Genomic DNA, 22256 nt, shown 5'->3' on the forward strand with positions numbered 1-22256 from the left:
GCGCAGAGCTGGCTGATCTCAAGAGAAAAACTTAAAAACAGACACACACATTTCCAGTAAAAGAGGACTTCTGAGAGTTCTCTGGGAGATGGCATTTAAGCCTGGTCGCTGGGGCGCAGAGCATCTATCATTAAAACAAAGCGCAGACTGAAATCAACTGTGTTCTCCTTCCCCAGAACTCGCCTCTCCTCAACTGTTCTCTCCTCACCGTCCAGATCTCACACAGACAAACACATTAATCAGCATGGAGCCTATAAGTTACTCCTTTTAGAGCATCGCTCATTCAAACTACCAACGTTTGTGTGTGTGTGTGTGTGTGTGTGTGTGTGTGTATTGTCGCCTGTCCCCGGCTTAGGTTGAAATAGCTGCCTTTGACTTGAGGGTAAGCTGAGCTGCAGTAAATTGGATTTCATGCTCAGTCCTTCACAGCAGCAGTATGCGACACTAAGACAGTGCCATCTTCCCTCCTGCAATCACGACAAAGTTAGCACTCTGTTTCTTTAAAGGTTAGATCCTCCAACACAGTTGCATTCCATTGACACCACCAGGGAGAGAGCTGATTTAACAAGTCCTTTCCAGTGTTTATTTTGCAGAGAACTTGTTATAAGGTCACCTGATACCAAAATGTGGCAGCGCAGCACTCCTTCCACAAATCAACAAATAGGAGTCACAACTCATTTGAACACACGACGATGATCGTAAACATACTAATGGTGTCATCTGCCACCAAATGGTGATCAATTCATTTTTTCACATTGCCTTGTGCACAAAACCTGGGGCAAAGACAAACAATGAACACAGTGGATCCAGTGGTTTTTGGGTTAACAGACCTGCTGCTGCCACAGAGTTGTCTCTGCTGCAGTGACAACGACAGGGTTTTGTCAGGGGATGCTGGCTAATCTGCCACATGAAGCTCATTTCAGAGTCTTCTGTGCACAGCAGCCCATTTAGATGCAGATGTGAGGCAGCTGGCATCGTGTGCCAAGCCGCCGGTCTTCCTGGAGTGTGGAGCTGGAACTAAAGGTGGCTGCATTTCTTTTTTTATTTTCCCTTTTTTTCGGTGGGACCCTGCAGTGCTTCTGCCTCTCGTCAGACATCATTCTGTTCGACAGCATGTCACCCAGTCTCCTGTCCCATCATGGAGCACAAAGATGGAGGCAGCCAGGGAATACAGAGAGGCTTCAGCGACGTCACTGACATTGACATTACCTCTGTGATCATTAAACCTAAATTGGCTAAATGAATTGCCAATTTGAGAGGCCTTAGTCACAGCATATTGGAGTGTGCGTGCCTGTGTGTGCACACGTCGGGGTTTGTGAAATCTACTGTGATGATACGATTCTGTCTCTGGTTGTTGTTTTTTCTCTCTCTGCGTCACTTCATTTCTGTCCAACTACCTCTCTCTCACAATCTACACAAAAATTCAATAAGCTATTACACAGACATTGATCTTTTTCTCGGCCAAACATTTGTATTTAAAAAAAAAGACAGTAAGATTAGAGGCTGGGTGAAACAGCGCTGTCTGTTCATTTTACTGGAGAGAAGGAGCAATAGAGGGAGAGGTCTGGATTTATAGAGTTTGGCATCACTTTAACACTTTAACGCTCCTCAGAATGTGTCCAATCAATGCGCACCCTCCCTGCGTGGTCGCCGTTGAGGAGTCGTGGCGTACACTTATCTGATGTCATTGTAAATCACTCAGGAAGAGGGTAGGTCAGGGGCTGTTGCCTCTACACTCACACCGCATCAAGCTGCTGTGGGGTGGTGCAGAAAATGACCCTGAAAACACTGTGTGCCAGTGTTAAATACATCACTCTATTGTGAGCGCCTGCACAGCAAATGCAGATTTATAAGTAACAGACATGACCTTTAAATTGTTATTTGGCGTAAAATGAGCTGCGGATTTACCAGAATACGTGTCAGGAATACGCTTCACTAACCAAAGAGGAAGCACGATGATGATACCTCAGAGCTAATCCATGAAGCTGAAACATGATTGTCCCACTACATGCTCTGTTAACCACATGTTTAATTGTCTCTCAGACATTTTCTACTCTGTTTTTTTAATAGTTTTTTCCACAATAACTAGATGCAAGGAAGAATGTCACAGGTACCCTTGAATGTTTGGATTGTTACAGGGTAGGTCTGGTGATATCTTCATTAAATCCCACAGGAAGACCATCAATTAATAGATCCTAAATAGTATCAGTGTAGCTAAAGCCTGATATTTTGTATTCCTCTGTGGCTCAGAGCTCCAATGTTGTCCGAAAACACATCAATCAGCCACACTTTTGTACTGTGACATGTTCCTTTACTACCACGAACCAACTGACAGCCTCTGGGGCTGAGAAATGAAGCCAACGCAGAAATGCCAAAAACTGCAGATCTTTGAATGGCCATTTGAGGCTGGCTCTTAAAGCGGGTCAATCCCCACAGATCCCAATTTAAAAATGTCAAACTTTACAGCAGAAATAAACATGTTTAGAGCCTGGTACGAAATAAAACTGTTTTGGTCTCTATAGCTAATTTCCACATTCACTGTACGGTTTTGTGGATTTAAATATAACTCATCCATTTGAATTATACCAAGGCTCTACGTAAGGCATAATTGAGGTGGGTGCTGTCACAGGTCACTAGCTGCCAGCTGTCTGCTCTGCTGCATCACCCATCCCCAGCTCATCTCCACTGATGATCCACCTCTTTGCCCATTTTTAGAGTTGAGCGGTGTTGTCACTGCCAAGATGAGGCCGGAGACACTTTGAGCGTCACAGCGGCTCTTCAGAAACACAAGGGTGACATCACGGAGACTACGTCAATAGTTTACACATTGCATGCCATGAACGTGGGCACTGCAATGTATATTTTGAGTCACTCCCACATGCACTGTCCTGTAAATACTCAATAGCTCGCTGAAAAACATGATTTGTTCCTGTTTGACTAACGTATTCTACGGACTACAGTGCCCAGCAAGTATTTATCTCTGGCATGATTTTAAATATCTACATCAACACATGGCCTTGGGGCTCTGGCCACTGACAGAGTGGGGAAGTCAGAACATATTAAAAGATGGACTAACACATTCTTAGTTTGGGCCTTTTCATGGGATTTGTTGTCTTCAAAAATAGAATATCACCATCCCTATGCTTTAATATTTACAGCTTTAAACACAGGAATAAAAAATAGGTCAAACTTTCTTTCTTATTTTACACTCATTCCTTTGTGATATCTGGTGTTGAGCCTTCACTCATGCCTCCATGTTCATATGTTGGTGTGAACTAAGGTGTGTTATTACTGCTGGTTCTTCACTCAGCACAAACCTTGGTGTGGTTGGTTTGGAGAAGTGATAATGGCCGCCATGTGAGCTGTGGGCTTCATTGCATGTCTGAAGGACATTTAAACCATGACCTCCACTTCTATACGTTATTTGCCTTCTACCTTCTGAACTCCCTACTTACCATGCGAGATATGCAGAGCAGCCACACACACACATGACAATATAGCTACAGCTGTCACAGCCTCCCAAGGACTAAGGCAGTCTGGAGAGGAATGCCAGAAGGAGAGACTTTCCCCTCCATCTATTTTTGATCCTGACAGCACATTCTTTACGTCTCCCCTGCTGTCAGTGAAAGGAGCCTCCTCTGCTGTTTCCCAAAATAGCCTTTTCTTCCCCTCGTTTTGACAAGTGACCAGTTTTTCTTTTCAAATGCAACAAAATTGTTAAGTAGTCATCACAAAGCGTTGGCAGTAAAGGATGACGATTGCTTATAATCTCAAAAGAAAAGATTATACAAATTCTCTGAAGCACCCTGCTGGTTTTTTACGCTAAATAAAGAGAACTACAGGAAGCGGAGTGGAGAGGAGAGAGCAAAACAGAAAGAGGATGAGGAGGAAGAGGAACAAAACAGCGAAAGGAACTGGTGCTGGAGTGAGGAGAAGCACAGACGAGGGATACAGAGCCAGGCACACAGAATAAGGGACCATGAAATGTGAATAGAAAACTGTGCTTGGCGAGAGAGAGACAGAGGGAGAAAGGGAGAAAAGGCGGATATCTGCAGCACCCCAGCTGCGAGGCTTAAGGAGCTTAGCCTTCCTGTCCATCACATGAGACTCCTCAAGTGCAGGCATTCACCACTGCTGAGCTACTGCTGAGAGAAAAGTGAGCAAGAGAGGTGGAGAGAGGAGAGGTGTGGGTGGGTAGTTGGGCTCAACATGGGAAAATTATGCAGAGGGGGAGGGTTCAGATTGAGAAAAAGGGGAGTAATATATTCATTTTAATGGTGTTTTAGTTCAAACTGGTTTTACAGCAGGCACTATATATATGTATATTATACATTTAATGAAAAAAGTTTGACATTTTGGAAACAAAACTTGGTTCATGCCAGGGATGGACTGGCCCTCTGGCAACGCCCAATCATATCTATGAACATCTTTGGGCCTAGTGCCTTCATTACAGTAAATAGCACAGCTGCCAAAAAATGGTTGAGACAAATTGTAAGGGAGGCGCAGAGAAATTACAGGCCATAAAAAGACCTTCAGGAAGCATGGTCTGGGCATCTGATGCTACGGGCCAGAATGTTTTAAGAATAGTCACGGACTTCTCAGACCCTTTAAGCAACCTTTTAGTAAAAATAACAAAGACTGGAAACAGGGGGAAACCGCTATCAATGTATAATGTTTACACTTCGCTTTTTGTACAGAATTACCAGACAAGATATAACATGTTAATTAGTGACCTTTAGAGGTGCTGCGAGGAAGATTTTGTTACCATCGGGCACAGCCAAACCAGAGCCATCTGTCTCCCTGTTTCTAGTCATGACAGATGTATCTAACGCAAGAAAGCGTGTATTTCCCTAAATGTTGAACTATTCCTTTAAGAAAATATTTAATTAAATGTCGTAATCATCTCCTCAATAACAAACTGACTCTATAAGGGGGAACGCTTCATCGGATGTATCAATTATCAGCCTTTATGCTTTTTTCATTTTTTTATCTCTTATTTCCGCATCTGTGCTTCTACCACAGGAAGTGTAAACCGACCGGGGCCGGTCCCTGCCTTCCTCAGGAGCCCATCTGTCATCCCAGCCCCGCTGGACATGAAGCCCTTCCTCCAGTTCCCCATGGAGTCGCCTCACCCGGCCAGAATCGGCCTCTTCCACAACTTTAATACAGTGAGTGCTCACAGGCATATACCTGCACAAACACACATGTGCACAAATGGCGTCTGGGATTCGTTATCAACTTGTTTCACTGAACAGAAGACAGAGTTGGTATTGTGGTTTTGCAGAGTTGTCTCCTGTGATAAAGTGATAAAGTGAAATTTATACTGCATAATCCAAAATGATAAGGTGACAGCTGTGACAGCTGTTTACTTTTTATTCAGCTGAGTGACTTTCAGCATAATTGAGAAAATGCCCAGGCAAGTGTTTTACTGCAATAAAATAAGTTACAGCTAATCAATTGTATGAGAGGCACAGGGCTGGATTCTCCACAGTCAGCATTTTCTGTGGCTCCTTCTCATTTCTAGATTGGGTTTCATGTGAAGGTCAGCGTGGCGACAAACAGGGAAGCATCTGCACCACGCATGCAAACACAGTATCATTATCTTTGTGCAGGTCAATCATTCATCCTGCTTCTGCGAGGACACTTTTGAGTGTGTCCACTAAAGCCAGAGCACCTCAATCCAAATCACTGTGTCAGCGCAGTCTAAGACACCGCTGTCATCCAGTGATAGAAGGCTGCAGCTCAGTGAGTCCTTATTTAAAGCAGCCTCCTCGTCCATAGAGACTGAAAGGACACGGAGAAGGGAAACTGCCAAAGAACACTCTTTTATTACTGCATTTTATTGTTTCAAACACAGTTATGCTCCAGTTCGGCTAGAAAGTCTTTGGAGTGTTGGACTTCAGTGAGTTACCAAGAGAGCTTATATCAGATCTGACTCACCAGGATTACAGGTCATTTCTAGACTCTTAAGATTCTCAGGAGTATACTGTAGGTCTCAACTTCTTGCATTGAGACACAAGCTGCACAGTGATGCAGAGGGAGAGAGTGAGACACTGTTGATTTCAAACGCTCCAGAGGAAAATACATTAAGTGTAAGGCTGAAGTTGATGCATAGTATTAGTCTCTGTGTCAGTTACTCAGTTTGGGAAAGACATATGACTCCAAAGTTATAATTATTCATATTTCCAATACATCAAAGCCAATCTTGATGCCATTTATTGTATTTCTTTCAAGCCATATCCATTAAATGTGTTTTTTAGTAGTTTTCATTGTTACTATCCACCCTCCACTGCACACACACACACCAAGGATTCATAGGAAACAATGCACGCACATCCTGGACCTGATCTGGAGCACACAATTCAATCATGAGTCATTGTTACCATATCAGATGAAACTGAATTATCTTCTACTCTGATAGTCATACTGAACTGCAATTTTGTATTACTTCATGATTCAGTTTGCGCTCATATAATAATACATTTATTTAATATAAATAACTTTGCTGTTTTCTGTGCGGGAGGGAATGCTAGTTTTCCCAAACCGATCAGTAGCAAGCGACATATCTGTTGCACATCTTTTTCAGCTGAAACAGAAGCTGCAGGACTGCTTGCTGGGAGCAGTTAACAATTCTCAAGTCAAGTGAAGTTTGAAATCTAAGAGCTTATATTTCTTTAAGTAGACTTCCAAAGGCCTGCAGCTGCGTGGATCTCATCTATTCTTGTCAATATTGTCGCGGCTCAGGCAGAGATGCCGTCCCCTCTCTAAATTCTGCCTACAAAGCTCTGATTGGCTCAGTTCTTTCTCTAACCGGGGCCGACAAATAGCTGTCAAAGAACACAACAGCAGATTTAGAGGTCTGGAACATTTTAATCTTTAGACTTCTTTATTAAAAAACTTGGAAGCGATGAATCCTTTCAGCATACAGTTAAAGTGCCCTGTTAACCGATAAATGAGTTGCTCTTCCTCTGAGGAAGCCTCTCAAGATGCGTTTGCTACTGCCAGCGGTCAATTACGTGCCATTTCAAACAGAACTATGGGACCTGTGGTATTAAAAGACATTTGTTGTTTCCACCAAGTCCACCAAGACTGAAATCTTAAGGATTTTAACTGAAAAAATGAATGAAAAAATGTGAGATGATCTTGAGCTTCGGAGATTTACTGTGTTTTAGATATCGGAATATTTAAGAATGAAGCTGTAAATAAGCTTCATTCATGTGACACACAGTGTACATTTCTGGTTCAACAAAAGCTCCACTGTTTGAGGGAGGAGAGAGTAAAAGAGCAGACAGAAAGCAGACGAATAGGTTAATGAGGTCATAACAGTGGGGACAGAAGCATAGAAAGAGATCATGATGAGAACAGATGGTAAAAGAATGGCAGCAAAAGACACACAGTGAGGCACAGGGAGAGATCGACATGGAGAACATCCACCAATAAGAGATGGACATGACAATGATAGAGGGGTTTTTGTTTTAACCAAAGCTTGTTGACACGCACACACATCGGGACACAGACAATAGTTCACTTTGATACAAACACACAAACTGTCATGAATTCACCAACACACAATGTTGGAACAAATATACACATGTAAACAAACTTGGAGGTGTTACAGAGGGGTGTACATAGCCAGATTAGTGGGTTAGCGAGGTATATTGAGCCTAAAGCCAGAGTTTCCTTTGACGTGAAAGTAGCCTTATGCTGCAGACCTAACCTGGTCCGGATCACTTTATGTTCCGAGTTTTTGATTGAAATCGGCTAAAAAGCGCCTTTCACTAATCAACTCTTTTGGAAATAGCCTTACTCATATAGTCAATAGCCAATCTATGAGCAGTACAGATTCAGATAAATGCAAGCTTGTTGAGCCATAACGTTACATTAGTAATGCCACCAAAGGAAGCCATGCAATTACAGTTGCACAAACTCAATGCATTGCATTGCGAGCCCATTTTGTCGCACCAAACAACCCAGAGCCTGATGAAGAAACCCTGGGTTAACGGGCAAGCTGATAACCACCATAGTGGTACCCATTATCTCTGACTAGGGCTTTAAGTTTTTTTGAGCAAGCTCAGACAAAGAAAGCCTGGCTCTGTCAAAATTGCTTCATGGTAAACCCCTCAGGTCTCCACATGAAAAACAGGAAACAAGAGAGAGGTGAACTGGAGAAACGAGTTAGAGACAGGAGCAAAAAAAAAAAAGAAGCAGGTTAAAGTCTATAAATATTCCGAACAATGCATTCAAACAGGGTTAAGTTTTCAGACCAATTATACCATTTCCCCTGGTGCATGGAGCTTGAGAGTGTAAACAGTCTCTCATTTGACAGCAGACGTTCACAGTCTGAGCAGGAGATGAGACGCAGAGTAAAACCGCAGTGTGCTTTTGGCTACTTAATGAGGGCAACACCCAGTGCTGTGGTTGTTGAACCCTGCCAATGGGCCAGAGAGCTCACACGAGTCCATTCAAGCCGTCTAAAAATGAAGCGGTTAACATTTCATGAGAGAGGGACGCGGCGTATATCTGTGTTTGATCTAATCACAGGCTAGGTTGTTTATTTTGAAAAAAAAAGTGACAGGCTGATATTTAAATTTGGCATTTCATTTGAGATATTTTTATGTCCATGACTTTCTCCTATTTTAACTCTTTAATCACATTTCTGCAGTTTTATAACTCAGTGTACTGATTATTCAAATACATCAAAATGTGAAATTAAAATTCCCTGCAGCCAAATTTGAATGGGCTTTGATCTAAAATACATTTTTTTATCTCTTATCAAGGTGCTTCACAGAAAATATCTCAATTGATTTGTATAATATTCTGGTATGCTGTTTTGAAAAGCAGAGGTTTTATAGCACACATACAAAGTACACAGTTTTGGAGATAGGGGCTCTGTAATTAGGCTCTTCTAACCCCGGCATGAATTGAAGCGTTTGAACGGCACCCAAGAACTCCAGCTGCTGCTGTGAAAACACACATCCTCCTGTCCACATCAATCACTGCTCCCTTCACATCAATTCACTCTTCTCCACTCTTTTTTATCTCACAGCTTCCTCCCCCTCCAGCGGCTCCCCCTGTCATTCACCTGCACCTTTCCTTTAACACCTTTCTCTCTCATCCACAATCACTGGACTGCCGTTAGGAGAACAATGGAAACACTGCCCTCAGCTTCTCCTGTGTTGAATCTTTGATGTGACCTCTGGGTTGTCTGTCCACAGATGGACCCCGTCCAGAAAGCTGTGATGACGCACACCTTCGGGCCACCTATGGTGAAGACAAAGCGGCAAATCATCTCCTGTAACGTCTGTCAAATACGCTTCAACTCAGAGGTATGAAACCTTAAACACTTCAAATGAAGGATCCGCTTTTATAGCAGCTGGCACAGCGGACCTGTCAAGCTTTGGATTCCTAAAAAATGACAAAGCAGTGTGCATGCGGTAGTAGTATGAGTGATGTTTGGCATTAAAAGAGTTTGGAGGACCTTGTCTCTCTTATAGCCGTTACAAAACCAAAAACACATGCGCAAAAGTGTAGGAAATTAATTAAAGTGTGTCTATCTGCCAAATGTTAGCTGCAATATTAGCATGTCCGGCTAACTAACTTACTACTGACAGTAGAAACCAAGCATGTCATTAATGATGTGCATGGTTCCTTCTCCAGCTGAGCCGAAAGAGAGCAACAGCTGACTTCCTGTTGGCTCCTCTCACACACGAATGGACTAAAATAATCTAATCGTACTGCTAGACTTTCCAAATGTTATTGGAACGAATGGATAGAATTCTGAGAATGAAAAGAATACCCTCATTTTTGTAATTTCAGCTCCCAAAATCAAGCGTTGCTTGCTGAAAACGAGAATGAGAAAATGACCAAGCATTATGAGTGGTAAATCTGTATAGTATGGGGGGGGGGGGGGGCAGACCTTAGCAAACAGTCAAACCGTCACAGAGCACTGCACCTGCACTCTTGTCGAATTAAATTATGACCTAAAAAGGTTGCTGGCTGAAGTCAAAGTTATTTGGTGATTGACTGTACAGCTGGAGCAGGTGAGAACTTCACAGTTTTTCAGCTCCAATTTTAGCCTGTCCAGGAAGGTGGGGGGGTGGGGGGGGGACTGAGACAATCCGTGCCTGCTTAATCTATTCTTTGACTGTCCAGTATCATTCCTTCTGCACTCCAGTATCAAAAGCGTATGGGGATGTTGTGTCAAAAACTTAAAGGACAGCAAGCAAGTTTCAGAAAGTTTGTAAAACCTTTATTTTAAGTGTACAGAGATTTTGTTGGTCAGGCTTGAAAAGCATATTTCAGGTGAGTATAATGAGTGTTTTTTAAATCCACTCTGATAGGGTTTAATGGAGGGGTGTGAGACGTGTGAGGGTGAACCACAGTTAACACAAGCTTGTCCTCAGAACTATACCTTAAAGCTGATGGAGTACATTTTCTGCATTTCACTCTTGACAGACGGCACTATGCCAACATGAGGCAGAGGGACCGAAATAAAAGAGGCCAGAAGATATAAAACTCTAGAGGATATGACTTGAGTGTCCTCATTAAAGAGGCAGTAGTGTTAACTGAAGTTGAAAAGCAAATAGCTCATAATGTGGACATCCAAAACCCAGCTGGAGTCATGACTGATGTATTAAGAGTCAAGTACTGGGCCTTTTATAGTGTGTATGTGTTTGTAAGTACACATGTACAGAGGACGTATCTTGATGGTCAGAGACTCTTTCATTGCACGGAGAAATAAGAAATTAGTTTGCATATTTCTGATCACACTGCCTCTGAAAATGACCTTTCATATTATGCCACAGGAAAACAGCCCCCAATAAATTCTGCAGTTAGTTCTATTAGAAGTGAAAAAAGACAAATTTCCTGAGCTGAATTTGTTGTGCAGTCCAACTAATTATCTGAGTTTGACTAATGTGTATTCGTCAACATTAAAAGGTTTTTACAATAAAAAAAACACTGATATTTCTGACCTACACTGTAACCTCTAACCTAAACACGAGTACAAATCAAGCAAAAGCCTGACATACAAGCCTGGCTAAAAATATAAATGCATTCCAGTGATGAAGCGCTAAATACTTGCACTCTAAATGCAATGGTGTATAAAGGACACAGTTAGGGAGGAGAGTCATCGGAAACTTGTGTAACTCTGTGAGAGGCCACTTAATTATATCTCCCCTGCTCAGACTTGAGTGTTCCCACATGGTCTACATGAGCATGGAATACAGAACAGGAGTGGGGGCTGCTTACAGCATGTTCATATTTACATACCGTTTGGGTAAATATGAACGTGCATGTGTGAAAATGCATGTGTGTATATATGAGAGAGTGCTGGTGTCACACCTGTGAGATGCAGTGGGATGTCTAATACTGAGCCACCTGTTTGTTCCGCCTGCTGTTTTACTTGTGAGCCTCGGTGTGCATCTGCTCCGCTGCAGCTCTCCAGCACTTTACACAGTAACCTGAGAGACTGGGAGCTTAAAGCACGGTGGACATTCTTTAAAAATGAAGGAATACTCTGCTTACAGTACGGTATTTGGCTTACTCGCGCTGTCTGGGCTGCGCTGCAGCAGTTCAAAGGCAGACAAACTCATTATTTTTCATCAAGTCTTCTTCAGGTCATACGAAACCCAGAGTACATTAACAATACCAACATTTATCTTTTGTGTTCATGTGTGAGGGAGGCAGGGAGGCAGGGGTTAAATGGGATTTCTCGAGTACTTACACAAAGTGAAAGAGGCAGATTGATTGATAGCGGCCACTCAGACCAAGGTGCTTCTCACTGCTACTACGCTGCAGCCACACATGTGGCAATCATAACAATGCAATTCATTTTTGGCCACAGAGGACAGATTAGCCTGCCAGTGTTTAGCTCAGCTCTGCTGCAAGGCTGACGTCACACCATGCTGCATTAGCCATCGTCACCACTGCAGTACCATACTGGACACCTCTCTCTCTCTCTTCCTTTCTCTTCTTGTTCTTCTCAGGCCCAAACCAAACCTTGTTTCATTCATGTCTCCGTCTGTTCAGCAAGGGGGTTTGCTCACCATTTTCCTGTTTTCATTTTTCTGCTTCCTCCTCTGTGGGGTATACAGTATCGTCTGTCCCCTCTCCTTCTCTCCACCTTCTTCCCGCCCCCTCTTCCTGTCGCTGCTGCCAGTGCCCCGTACAGTAGATTTTCTAGACCCAGTCTCTCTGCTTTCTGTGCCTTTGTTGCTTTATAGATAAAACATCAAAGCACATCCTGCTTAGAGAGAAAAGGGATTTCAGGGACATTCACTTGCTCTCATTTTATCCCTCTTAAATCCCATCTCTGCTTCTTCATTCATCTTAATTCCCATTTTCATAGGCTCTTTCGCAGCTTCTCTCAGTCCATTTCGCCTACTATGCCCAACATCATTTATATTTCATTGTTCTTCACTCTCCTCAAGATCGGATGCGTTAATCTCTTTTACATCCAATTGTTTCTACTGCATCCCACCCCCACCTCCGAGCCTGTCAAGCCTTTTATGCTTGAATTGACGGAACACCTTCATTGATTTCCTAAGATCTGACACTGAAGGTCACAGGAAGAGTGAAAGTATCAAAGCTCAAGCAGAAGGAAAACAACTGGGAGTTGCAGAATGGGAGAGGAAAATAAGAATGGCAGCACAAAGTGTGAACTGCAAAGAGAAGAAGGAGCATTGAATATGTCTTTCAGGCTCTCTGCTGTCATTTGTTTGTGGAGTTGTAGGGCTTCATCTCCTTGTCTAATTGCAGGGCTTTGGGTCGCAGCAGTCAGAGGAGTTGGGTTACACAGGCAGAGCTATATCTGCCTTTCTGTCATCACCAATCAGGATGAGGGCTATATGGGTAACTAACATTGGCACTTAATACCTCAGGCTTACAGAGACATCGTGGACACGTCCCAGTGGTCCCTTTGCCTCAGTGAAGCATCCCAAAGCCGCAGAGTCCCAAACATTTAGGGCTACTACCAGTCACGCGCCTTATGCAGGTCCCTCAGCCTTGTTATTGACATAATGAACCCTATCTTATTCTGTATTACTGAATTAGTGAGGAGCTTACAAGAACTACAGCTCCCTCTTTCCTTTGATTTCATCAGATGCTGACATGCACATATCTGGACTTGAAGGGTAACTCCGATTTCCCAGCCCAGTATCTCGAGGAGTTATTTCTGCATGTTTCTGCACCTGTCCAATGCCAATGTTAGTTGACATTGGTGTAATTACAGATTGTAAATATATTGAGTTGCTATTGCTAAAAAAAATGACAACAATAAGTTGCATAACAAATAGGGTTTAATTTCATGAAAATCTTAATGATCACAACTTTAACACATAACTCGTCAACCAATCCCTTAACGCTGATAAACTGAAACCCAAAGTCTACAAACGTACTGAAGATTTACTGAAAGGTCCATTCTCTTCATATTACCCATTTCCTGACTTTAAACCGATCCTCTTAAGTGCAATCAGACAAGGACAAGCAGACAAACACACACTTATGCTCTTCTTGATTTGCTCCATTTGTTTCTCTCGGCAGCTGACAACTGACACTGGTTACCCACTGCCCTCCAGTCCATTTTAAATAATCCCACACTTAATAATCACCATGAGCTCAGCGGGCCAGTTCAGTGATTACACCAGTAGTGAAGGAAGACGAGAATATTCTGGAGGGCTAATCTTCCCTGACAGCCTCATCAGCACATCAGACCTGCAAACCACAAGGCTCAACAGCCCTTTACTGTAGTACACTGAAAATACAGGGTGCCAGAATATGTTTCAGAATTTGTGAGTAAATATTGAATTATCCTGGGGAACAAAAAAGAATAGGGGTTTGCTTAGTTAAATATGTAATAACTCAGTTACTACTCTAATGGGTTATGACACACATCCATACAAACACAGTCTTTAAATGATGGTAACTTGATGATAGCTCAGCTGCAGATCTTTGGAGTTGATGTGTTTGGTTCATTTCTTGTTTTTCAAACGTATTGAACCTAAATATCAAAGATAATTGGTTTTAGATTTGAATGTGTTCAGTGAAAGCTTTTTGCATTTACTTGGTAATGAACATCTGAAAAGCCCATCTTTAGCTATTAAATGCAACTGCTTATGACTGTGCAAATAAGAACAAATAAGACAAACATGTCAATATAAAGCTGACTGGCAACAGAAAAGGGCACATAAATATCGGTCCACATGGCAGTGTGTGTGCACTGCCAACATCGTGATCAAAATGAAACGTTCCGTTAAAGATGGAAATATGAATCCAGTCGTGCAAAATCAAATCCATTAATTCATGTAAACCTCTGATGTATCTTGTTATTTTGCCAGAGCCAGGCTGAGGCCCACTACAAGGGGAACCGCCATGCTCGGAGGGTGAAGGGGACACAGACATCCAAGACAGCTCGTCTCCAAGAGGGCGACAAGCAGCACCCTCCCCTTACTGCTTCGCTCTCCCCAACAGGCCCCTCGCCATCTAGCCCTGAGCCTGATCTTAATAAGCAGGGTGAGCATCACCTGTGACATATAGTGTTACACACACACACGCACACACACACATACACAAATCTGTCACAAAACAGTAAAGATGCACAACACAGCTGTTGTGTAAAGTGATTGGATAGAAGCTAACCAGAGAGCAGTGGCTGGTTTCTTCTAAGAAACGTAGTGTTAATATGATTTAATGAGAACTTGCAAATCTGATCACCAGAAGAGAAACAAACATTTATTCTAACAACCTGCGTACATTTCTCTGATCTATACAGATCCAAAGATCTGACTTCATCACACAGTTCTATATAGAGTTGAACTATGACAGTAGAAAAAAAAACACAGACGTTAAAATTACACAGGTGTGTATTTGTCCTCAGAGAGGACAAGTTATTTTCACACAACAGGGTTGAAGAGTTAATTATATGGTTGACTTTCCACAAATTATTCCCTAACCTAAAAACGTTGTGCTGTTTACAGATGACATCCAATCCTGTCCCAACTCTAACAAGTCACCGCTGACCCCTAGTCGACTTCCAACACCCACACTGAGCTCAGATGCAGGGTGTCCCCTCTTGACTTCTGTCAGCACACCTTTGCCATCCTCTCCCTCCCCCACCGTGGCCCTCAGCACCCATCCTGCAGATCCAGCAGCGGCTGGTCTTCCTGAAACCCCGTCCCCAGCACCCAGCACTTCTTCAGGGGGGTCAGAGGAAGAGAAAGCCAAGAAGCTTCTCTACTGCTCCCTGTGCAAAGTAGCTGTTAATTCCCTCTCACAACTAGAGGCACATAACAAAGGTAGGTTAGGTAGGTAGGGCACTCTGTGGGAGTGCACATTCGTAGGTCCATAACACCCCAGAGTATGCACAATCTTGGAGAGAAATAAACCTTTACAAACAACAGCATTATGCACTCTTAAAAGTAACTTCAGAAACCCTGAAGCATGGCCTTTTTAAAAGTTATGCATTTAATCTGCATTTTAAAGATGGTGCATTGGTGCCACTTAGTGGTAGGATTGCCTGGTTAAAACACTGCATGGTGTAGATAAGTGATCTCGCCTCCTACCACCTACTACACTAAATATTGTCGCATGCAGTAAATGCAACTTCAGGAATACCCTCCTATTTCAAATGGATATCATGACATTAACAGCTTTAGAGTGTGTTCACTTTTTAACAAATGTGCACCAACAGGCTCACCACAAGGTGCCTTTAGTAGCTGTTCTGGAGGTCACACAATCCTCTGAGTTTTCGTAGTTGTCATGAAGTTGCAGATGTCCAGATTTCCTTTTTTTAGCACTTAAGGACACCTTCATGTTTGCTAAACAGATAGGTTCAAAGTTCATTCTCGGTAGCATGGCCTTAACAGCCAACATATATTATACTCTTCTTATTATTGTTTCCAGGTACCAAACACAAAACCATTCTGGAAGCTCGGAGTGGACTGGGACCCATTAAAGCATACCCACGTCTTGGTCCTAAACCCAGCCTAGAGCAGGGAGGGGAGCTGTCTTCTGACCCCAACACTGAGGAACACACCTTCCACTGTGAGATCTGCAACGTCAGAGTCAACTCAGAGCTGCAGCTTAAACAGGTGAGAAAACCCCACACAGAGATCCAAAGACCCTGAGTGATCCTAGTTTTCCAGCAATCTCAAAATCCAATAACACTGCTCTCTCACTTTATGTTTCAGCACATATCTAGCCGGAGGCATCGGGATGGAGTTGCAGGGAAACCAAATCCTCTTCTCAGTCGGCACAAGAAGCGCACAGACTTTATGGTAGAAACTCAGTTTTTCTCCCATATTCCGTAGTCCATATTTCTCAATTTCAAATAATTTAGGTTTGAGGAGAACTCTTGCATGCATTAATAAATCTACTTCCATTTTTCCTTGATCTTTCTCAAAGGAACTTCGAAAACCTTTGGGGGCCGGACTTTTACCCAATCCTCTGGCTGTTGCCGCAGCAATGGCAGCCGCAGCCTCCTCCAATCACCTGGCACTACGTTCTTCTTGCCCAACCTCCCACCTCCATCACCACCCCCATCACCACCTCCTACAGGGAACACCCCTCAGCCTGCTGAGGCCCGCCCCAGGTCCCATCCGCACCACGCATGGGCCAATCCTCTTCACTCCTTACTGACGGTGAGAGAATGAGGACGAATCAGGAAGAAGCACACTGTGAAGTGGAGGCCTGCAACCATGTGCCATCAAGAGCCAAATCAGCTGGTGGGGCTCCAGCTGCTGTTTCATTATAGCCTAATAAAAACAGTGAACATATGACTCTTCATGGTGCATACTGTGGTTGCAGACCACTACTGTTACGTTAACAGGGAGAAGCAGAGATAATGAATCTCAGACATTTCAAAGAGACTGTATGTTTCCATCCTTTTCAGTTTCCCTTTATCACTCAACTATCTGCCAATCATCGCGTAGACTCTGCAGGTAGTTTGAAGAGGAACTTCAAAACAAGTTTCTATCAAGCATGGACTTCTTTGACCATCCTCCAATCTGCAGCTCACTAGTTATCTTCATCTAACATAATGATCCACTGTATCTGACTCAAACCCTACCTCTGTCATGTTTTAAGTGTTCACCTCTGCAAGGATTCATTACATATCCAAAGCCTCAATGTAATCAAAAACACGCCCGCTGGGTTAAATATAGTCGTTGCCTCTGATGTTAGCTGGTACCATAATGTAGCCGTCACAGTATAGTGGATTATACCACTGTAATGTTTTGTTTTTGAGGCCTATAAAGAGAAAAGGTACCATCATTTTCCGTATCATTTCTGCAGTTACTGGTAAACACTTTTCTGTACTGTATGACAAAACTTTCGGCCTCATGGCCGATTTTTACCTCTGTCGGACAGAAACAGGAAGTCAAAGAGGAACAGCAAAAGGGAGGGAATTACGTCTTATGTCTTAAAAATGCTCTGATGTGTACGTCAACCACATTCACAGTTTGGTAAAGGTAGACTTGTTGTGAAGAAGTAATTGCAGCTGGTGCACTATGCAGCTATCAGTGTTTAAAATACAGTAAGCTTGTAAAAAAAAACAAGAATAGAATGAGAAGAAGCACCAGTGCCGTTCTTCATACTTTAGTGAAGGTCAAGATGTAACCGTCTCCAATTAAATAGTTCCCCTGATGATTCACCAGATTCTTCCTGAATGGCCACTGACAATACTGTGCATGAATTCCCACAAAGCACATAGGTAAAAGTCTATGGTGAAAAATCTAATACATTTAAAATCATGATCTATCATTTTCATCTGCACCTCACTGCGCAACACAGACAGGTTTCAGTGTCTTCATGAAATAGTTTCAACACTGTGAGCACAGCGGGAAAATGTATGAGTTCGGTAGCAGGTCTTTATGTGCACATTTCATTTTACAGACATCACAATCCCATACGAGGTGTGTGGAGAACAGTGGGATGTTAGACACCAGCAATATGTTACAGAAGGAAAAGGACCACATACTGTATACACAGATGAGTAGTTGTATGCAAAAAAAACAACACAAAATGGTAGTAATATAGGCTTGTAGTGAGATAAAAAATGTTTAGTTTGTCTGCTCTGCCTTGTGTACTTCGACCCTACATGACCCCGAACTTTCCCTGTAAAACTGTCACGATGGCTTGTGAAACATTCGGGGGGCGCTTTAGGAAACGGAAACTGGAGCAATACTTTAAGCACTCCTGCTGACTTCTCTTGTGAACTGCAATAAAAACAAAATGTCTACAAATGTATGAATTGTTGTCTAGGAGAAGTGTATTGAAACATTACTGTCAATGTAGTTTATTTAAAAAATGAGAAAAGGTACATGTTGGGGCTTCCTAATTGTTAACTTAAGACAAAATCATGTATAACATTAAACTGAGTTCATGGTTGTAAACAATGTTGACTGGTGATTTTTTTTTCTTTTTTTCAAAATGTAGTGAAATAACAATAAATCACAAATGCAGTAGTTTAGTAACATGATAGCGTGAGTCATGTTTATTTCAAGTTGCTTTCTCTTTTGACATACTGAACACTTCTAAAGTAATAAGTCACTCACAAGCATCAAACTATTTGTGATCAGAAGTTGATTTCAGTTTTTACAGTTTGGTGCAGTGTGCAAACAAACAATAAGGTATGAAAGTTAAAAATACAGAGCCTATAGAGGCAACTAAAGAAGAGAAAAGAGGATGCACGTAAAACAACACACAAAGAAGAAGCGTGACAATTAGAGGATGAGATCACCGCAGAAAATGACTTACGCTACACGTAAAATATAAACCATAGCAAACATTGTGTTGATAAGTTTAAGCTATAACAGGGATACCCTCTCATCAACATCCAGCCTATAACTTTAGATTTTGTGGAAAATAAATTTCAGTACTTGTTCTGCATTTGCAGTCTAGAATTTCACACTTTGACTGGTGTCAAAATGGACTATTTCTACTTGTGTGACAGAAACAGGATGTCTAATTGCAGCAGGAGAATTGTAAAAAGTGTGTCTCAAAGCATTCAGTCTCATATGTTCATCACTTATTCATCATCGCAGTTTCAGTGAAGAAGTAATTCCTGCTGGGCCACGATCAATGGAAAATACAATGAATGTGGAAAGAGTGATTTAAGAAAAACAATGAGCAAAAAAACAAAACAATGTACTCTAGTACCTTCAGTGTAACTTTAGTTAATGTGTAACTGTCCCAACTCAAATGGTTTCCCTGATGACTCCCTAGATTATTTCCCAAATGACCCACAATAACCATGCGCCAATCACAACAATAAAGCAACTGTACGTGTCTCTTTAGTGATTTGTATATATGGAAATGATTTAATTAAAATGGTGAGCCATGTTTTCTCAACTGCACCACGCCCACCACCACAGTGCATAGTTGAACAGAAAGGTCTCAGTGTCTTCATGGAGCAGTTCCAACAGCACAGAGGGGCAAGGTACTGCATGATTACAGTAACTGTATAATAGCAGCAGGTATTTGTATTGCATGCACATCTTTGCTATAGTTCAGGATGGCCTATACACCTGTGTGATATTTGCCTGTACAAATACACTTGACCTGACCACAAAACACAAACTTCTTTCACTTTCATAAATGTGTCACAAGCATTGTTAAGTAGTTTGAGTAGAGATTTTTTTTTATATATAAATCATTTATCACAAAGTATTTTAGTTGTACAGGTACTCCAATATTTGTTGATGTGGGTACACAACACATGTTAAACATATAATGATCAAAATAGTTGATCTACATGAGGCAAAGTCCTGTTCTGTTTGGACATACAGTCCCTTGAGATACGTGACTTAAGCATACATAGATATACCATACATAACAAATGTAAAATATGATGTAAATGTAAAAAATATATTTCACTAATATAATAGTAAACTATACAAGCTCTCGCTTACCTAATTTAAACATGAACTGGAAACCCTACGTCATACCATTTCATTGTGTAGACGGAACTTGAGCAACACAGAAGAGTCACATTAAATGCAACATTAGCAGGAAGCCAGACATGCAGTGCACTGGATCACTGCAGAGACCGGCAGACATCTTCAGATTTTAAGGTGAGAAATTCATGATTGTTTTGTTTTAAAATAGGGGCTTTTATTTGCCTTACATCTAATATAAAAATACTAGAATATATAAATTATATAAATATATATATATAATGTATCTGAAATCCCTTTGAGGTTTTTTTATTGTATGTGTTATCAATGTTAAATTCTTGGCTGTATAACATTACTAATATGCTTTATTGTATGCAATGTTTTACTGTTTGATTCATAATCTATATGCAGAATTCAGCCGATACATACAATACCTAATAATGGCTAATGAGAATTTATTTGTGCTTGGCAGACAATGTATTTCAGTTGTATATGACATTACAATCAATTATCCTAAAACTGCAGAAAAAAACCTTGAAAAAGATCTTGTACTTAAAACGGCTCACAAAAACATAATGGAACGAGAACTTTGTTCAAAGGGAAGTGTTATGTCTAGATATCTAGACTACATTTAACTTCCCTTTTCACCTGTGACACTATTGTAACCACAAAGAGGGGTGGGGAGGACTGGGTTTCTGTATAAGTTTAGCTTTCCGGCAGCACATTAAAGAGAAGCTAACCTTCTTTCTGAATCCTGTTCGTAGACAGAATGCTGATGAACCACACAAACCACACAGAGGATGACCTCTTCTCCTGCTACGGTCCTTCAGTCGTTGGTTACCGGTACTTTGCGGTGCTGTGGGGATGTGTTGTGACCATCACTGGTACGGTGGGGAACCTGATGACCATTCTGGCCTTCGCCTTAGACCCACGTCTGAGGACTCGCTTCAATGTGCTCATCATCAACCTGGCCTCAGCCGATCTCCTGTACTGCACCATATTGCAGCCCATATCAGTTGACTCTTATCTACACCTCAGGTGGCGCAGTGGTCAGCTCTGGTGCAGTATCTTCGGCCTGCTGCTCTTCCTCTCCAACTCTGTCTCCATTATCACCCTCTGCATGGTAGCAGTAGGCCGATATCTCCTGGTCACAAAAAGGGCCGTGTTTGACCGTGTCTTCTCTAACCGTGGTCTTATTTCACTCCTGATCTCAGCCTGGGCACTGGGCCTGGCCAGCTTTGGCCCACTTTGGCCTGTTTATGTGTTCGTGCCACAGGTGTGCACATGCAGCTTCCATCGCACCAGGGGTCGTCCCTACAGCACCATCCTGCTCTTTTTCTACTTCTTTGTTGGTTTGGGCTGTGTTGGTGTTTTCTACCTCCTCATCTACAAACGTGTCCAGATTGCCTCACAAGCTCTGCTCCGCTACAGGCCAAGCCGCCGGTCCTCCAGAAAGAAACCAGCTTCTTCAGCACAAGAGACTGATGATAGTGGTGTAGAGAGTGGCATGGCAAAGACATGTAGCTGTGAGATAAGCAGCCAGGCGGATCTAGACAAAAATACGGATGAGATAACTTGTGAAAAATCCTCCGAATCTGTCCAGAGGTCTGCCATGCCCCCAAGTTCATCAGCAATCAAGTCTCCCCCTGATATCGTCCCAGCAGCACCTTTATCCACACCTGCTTCCACCACTGCAGCGCCCTCCTCCCACTCAGGAACTTCAGGAGATGATGACGAATTTAAGCGTGTGACACGCATGTGCTTCATTGTTTTTCTGTGTTTTGTGTTCTGCTTTGTTCCCTTCCTGTTGCTCAACATAGCCGACAAACATAACCGCGCCCCGCAGATACTGCACATGTTCTGTGCAAACCTCACCTGGCTGAACAGCTGCATCAACCCTATGCTCTACGCTGTCATGAACCGACAGTTTCGACAGGCCTACCATGTGTTGCTCAACAGGGCTGTTGCACCATTTAGCTGCCTCTGGAGCTGGTGGTCACCTCTGAGATCCTAAAGTGGGGCTTAAACTTGCTTAACGTAAACCCAGTTTGATATTATTCTCTTGAAGCAACACAGCCATAGTGCAGCTTACATTCCACCACTATCAACTTTTGGTATCGGATACTATTGTTTTTATAAATAACAATATAGTATATTTATATCTATGTATTTATTTGTTATATTTTGTTTTACAAAGTTAGGAAAGCAATGTTTAAGTCAAGTCCGATGTTGCCTTACACAGGCTGTAAAAGAATGATCCCAGTCCCTTCCACACAGTGAGGCATACAGCTTAATAATTAATTAAGCACTGGTATCGGTATCGATAGCTGTATCGGGAATGGTAAAGTCAGATTAATGATCTCT

General features: G+C 42.3%; 2 protein-coding genes across 2 annotated transcripts; both read left to right on the forward strand.

Moving 5' to 3' along the window:
- Positions 1 to 1138: 1138 nt before the first annotated feature.
- LOC142970725 (zinc finger protein 385A-like) lies at positions 1139 to 16635 on the forward strand. Its single transcript, XM_076111145.1, has 8 exons — positions 1139 to 1213; positions 4965 to 5168; positions 9216 to 9326; positions 14337 to 14511; positions 14976 to 15293; positions 15901 to 16088; positions 16188 to 16274; positions 16402 to 16635. The coding sequence occupies exons 1-8, from the start codon at positions 1139 to 1141 to the stop codon at positions 16633 to 16635; spliced, it is 1392 nt and encodes a 463-aa protein (XP_075967260.1).
- A 4026-nt stretch (positions 16636 to 20661) lies between these two features.
- gpr84 (G protein-coupled receptor 84) lies at positions 20662 to 21971 on the forward strand. Its single transcript, XM_076111095.1, has one exon. The coding sequence runs from the start codon at positions 20662 to 20664 to the stop codon at positions 21904 to 21906; it is 1245 nt and encodes a 414-aa protein (XP_075967210.1). The 3' UTR covers positions 21907 to 21971.
- Positions 21972 to 22256: the final 285 nt, after the last annotated feature.

The sequence above is a fragment of the Anarhichas minor genome, unplaced genomic scaffold (genome assembly GCF_050575085.1).
Source record: "Anarhichas minor isolate MPS153535 unplaced genomic scaffold, ASM5057508v1 ptg000043l, whole genome shotgun sequence".
Taxonomy (NCBI): Eukaryota; Metazoa; Chordata; class Actinopteri; order Perciformes; family Anarhichadidae; genus Anarhichas; species Anarhichas minor.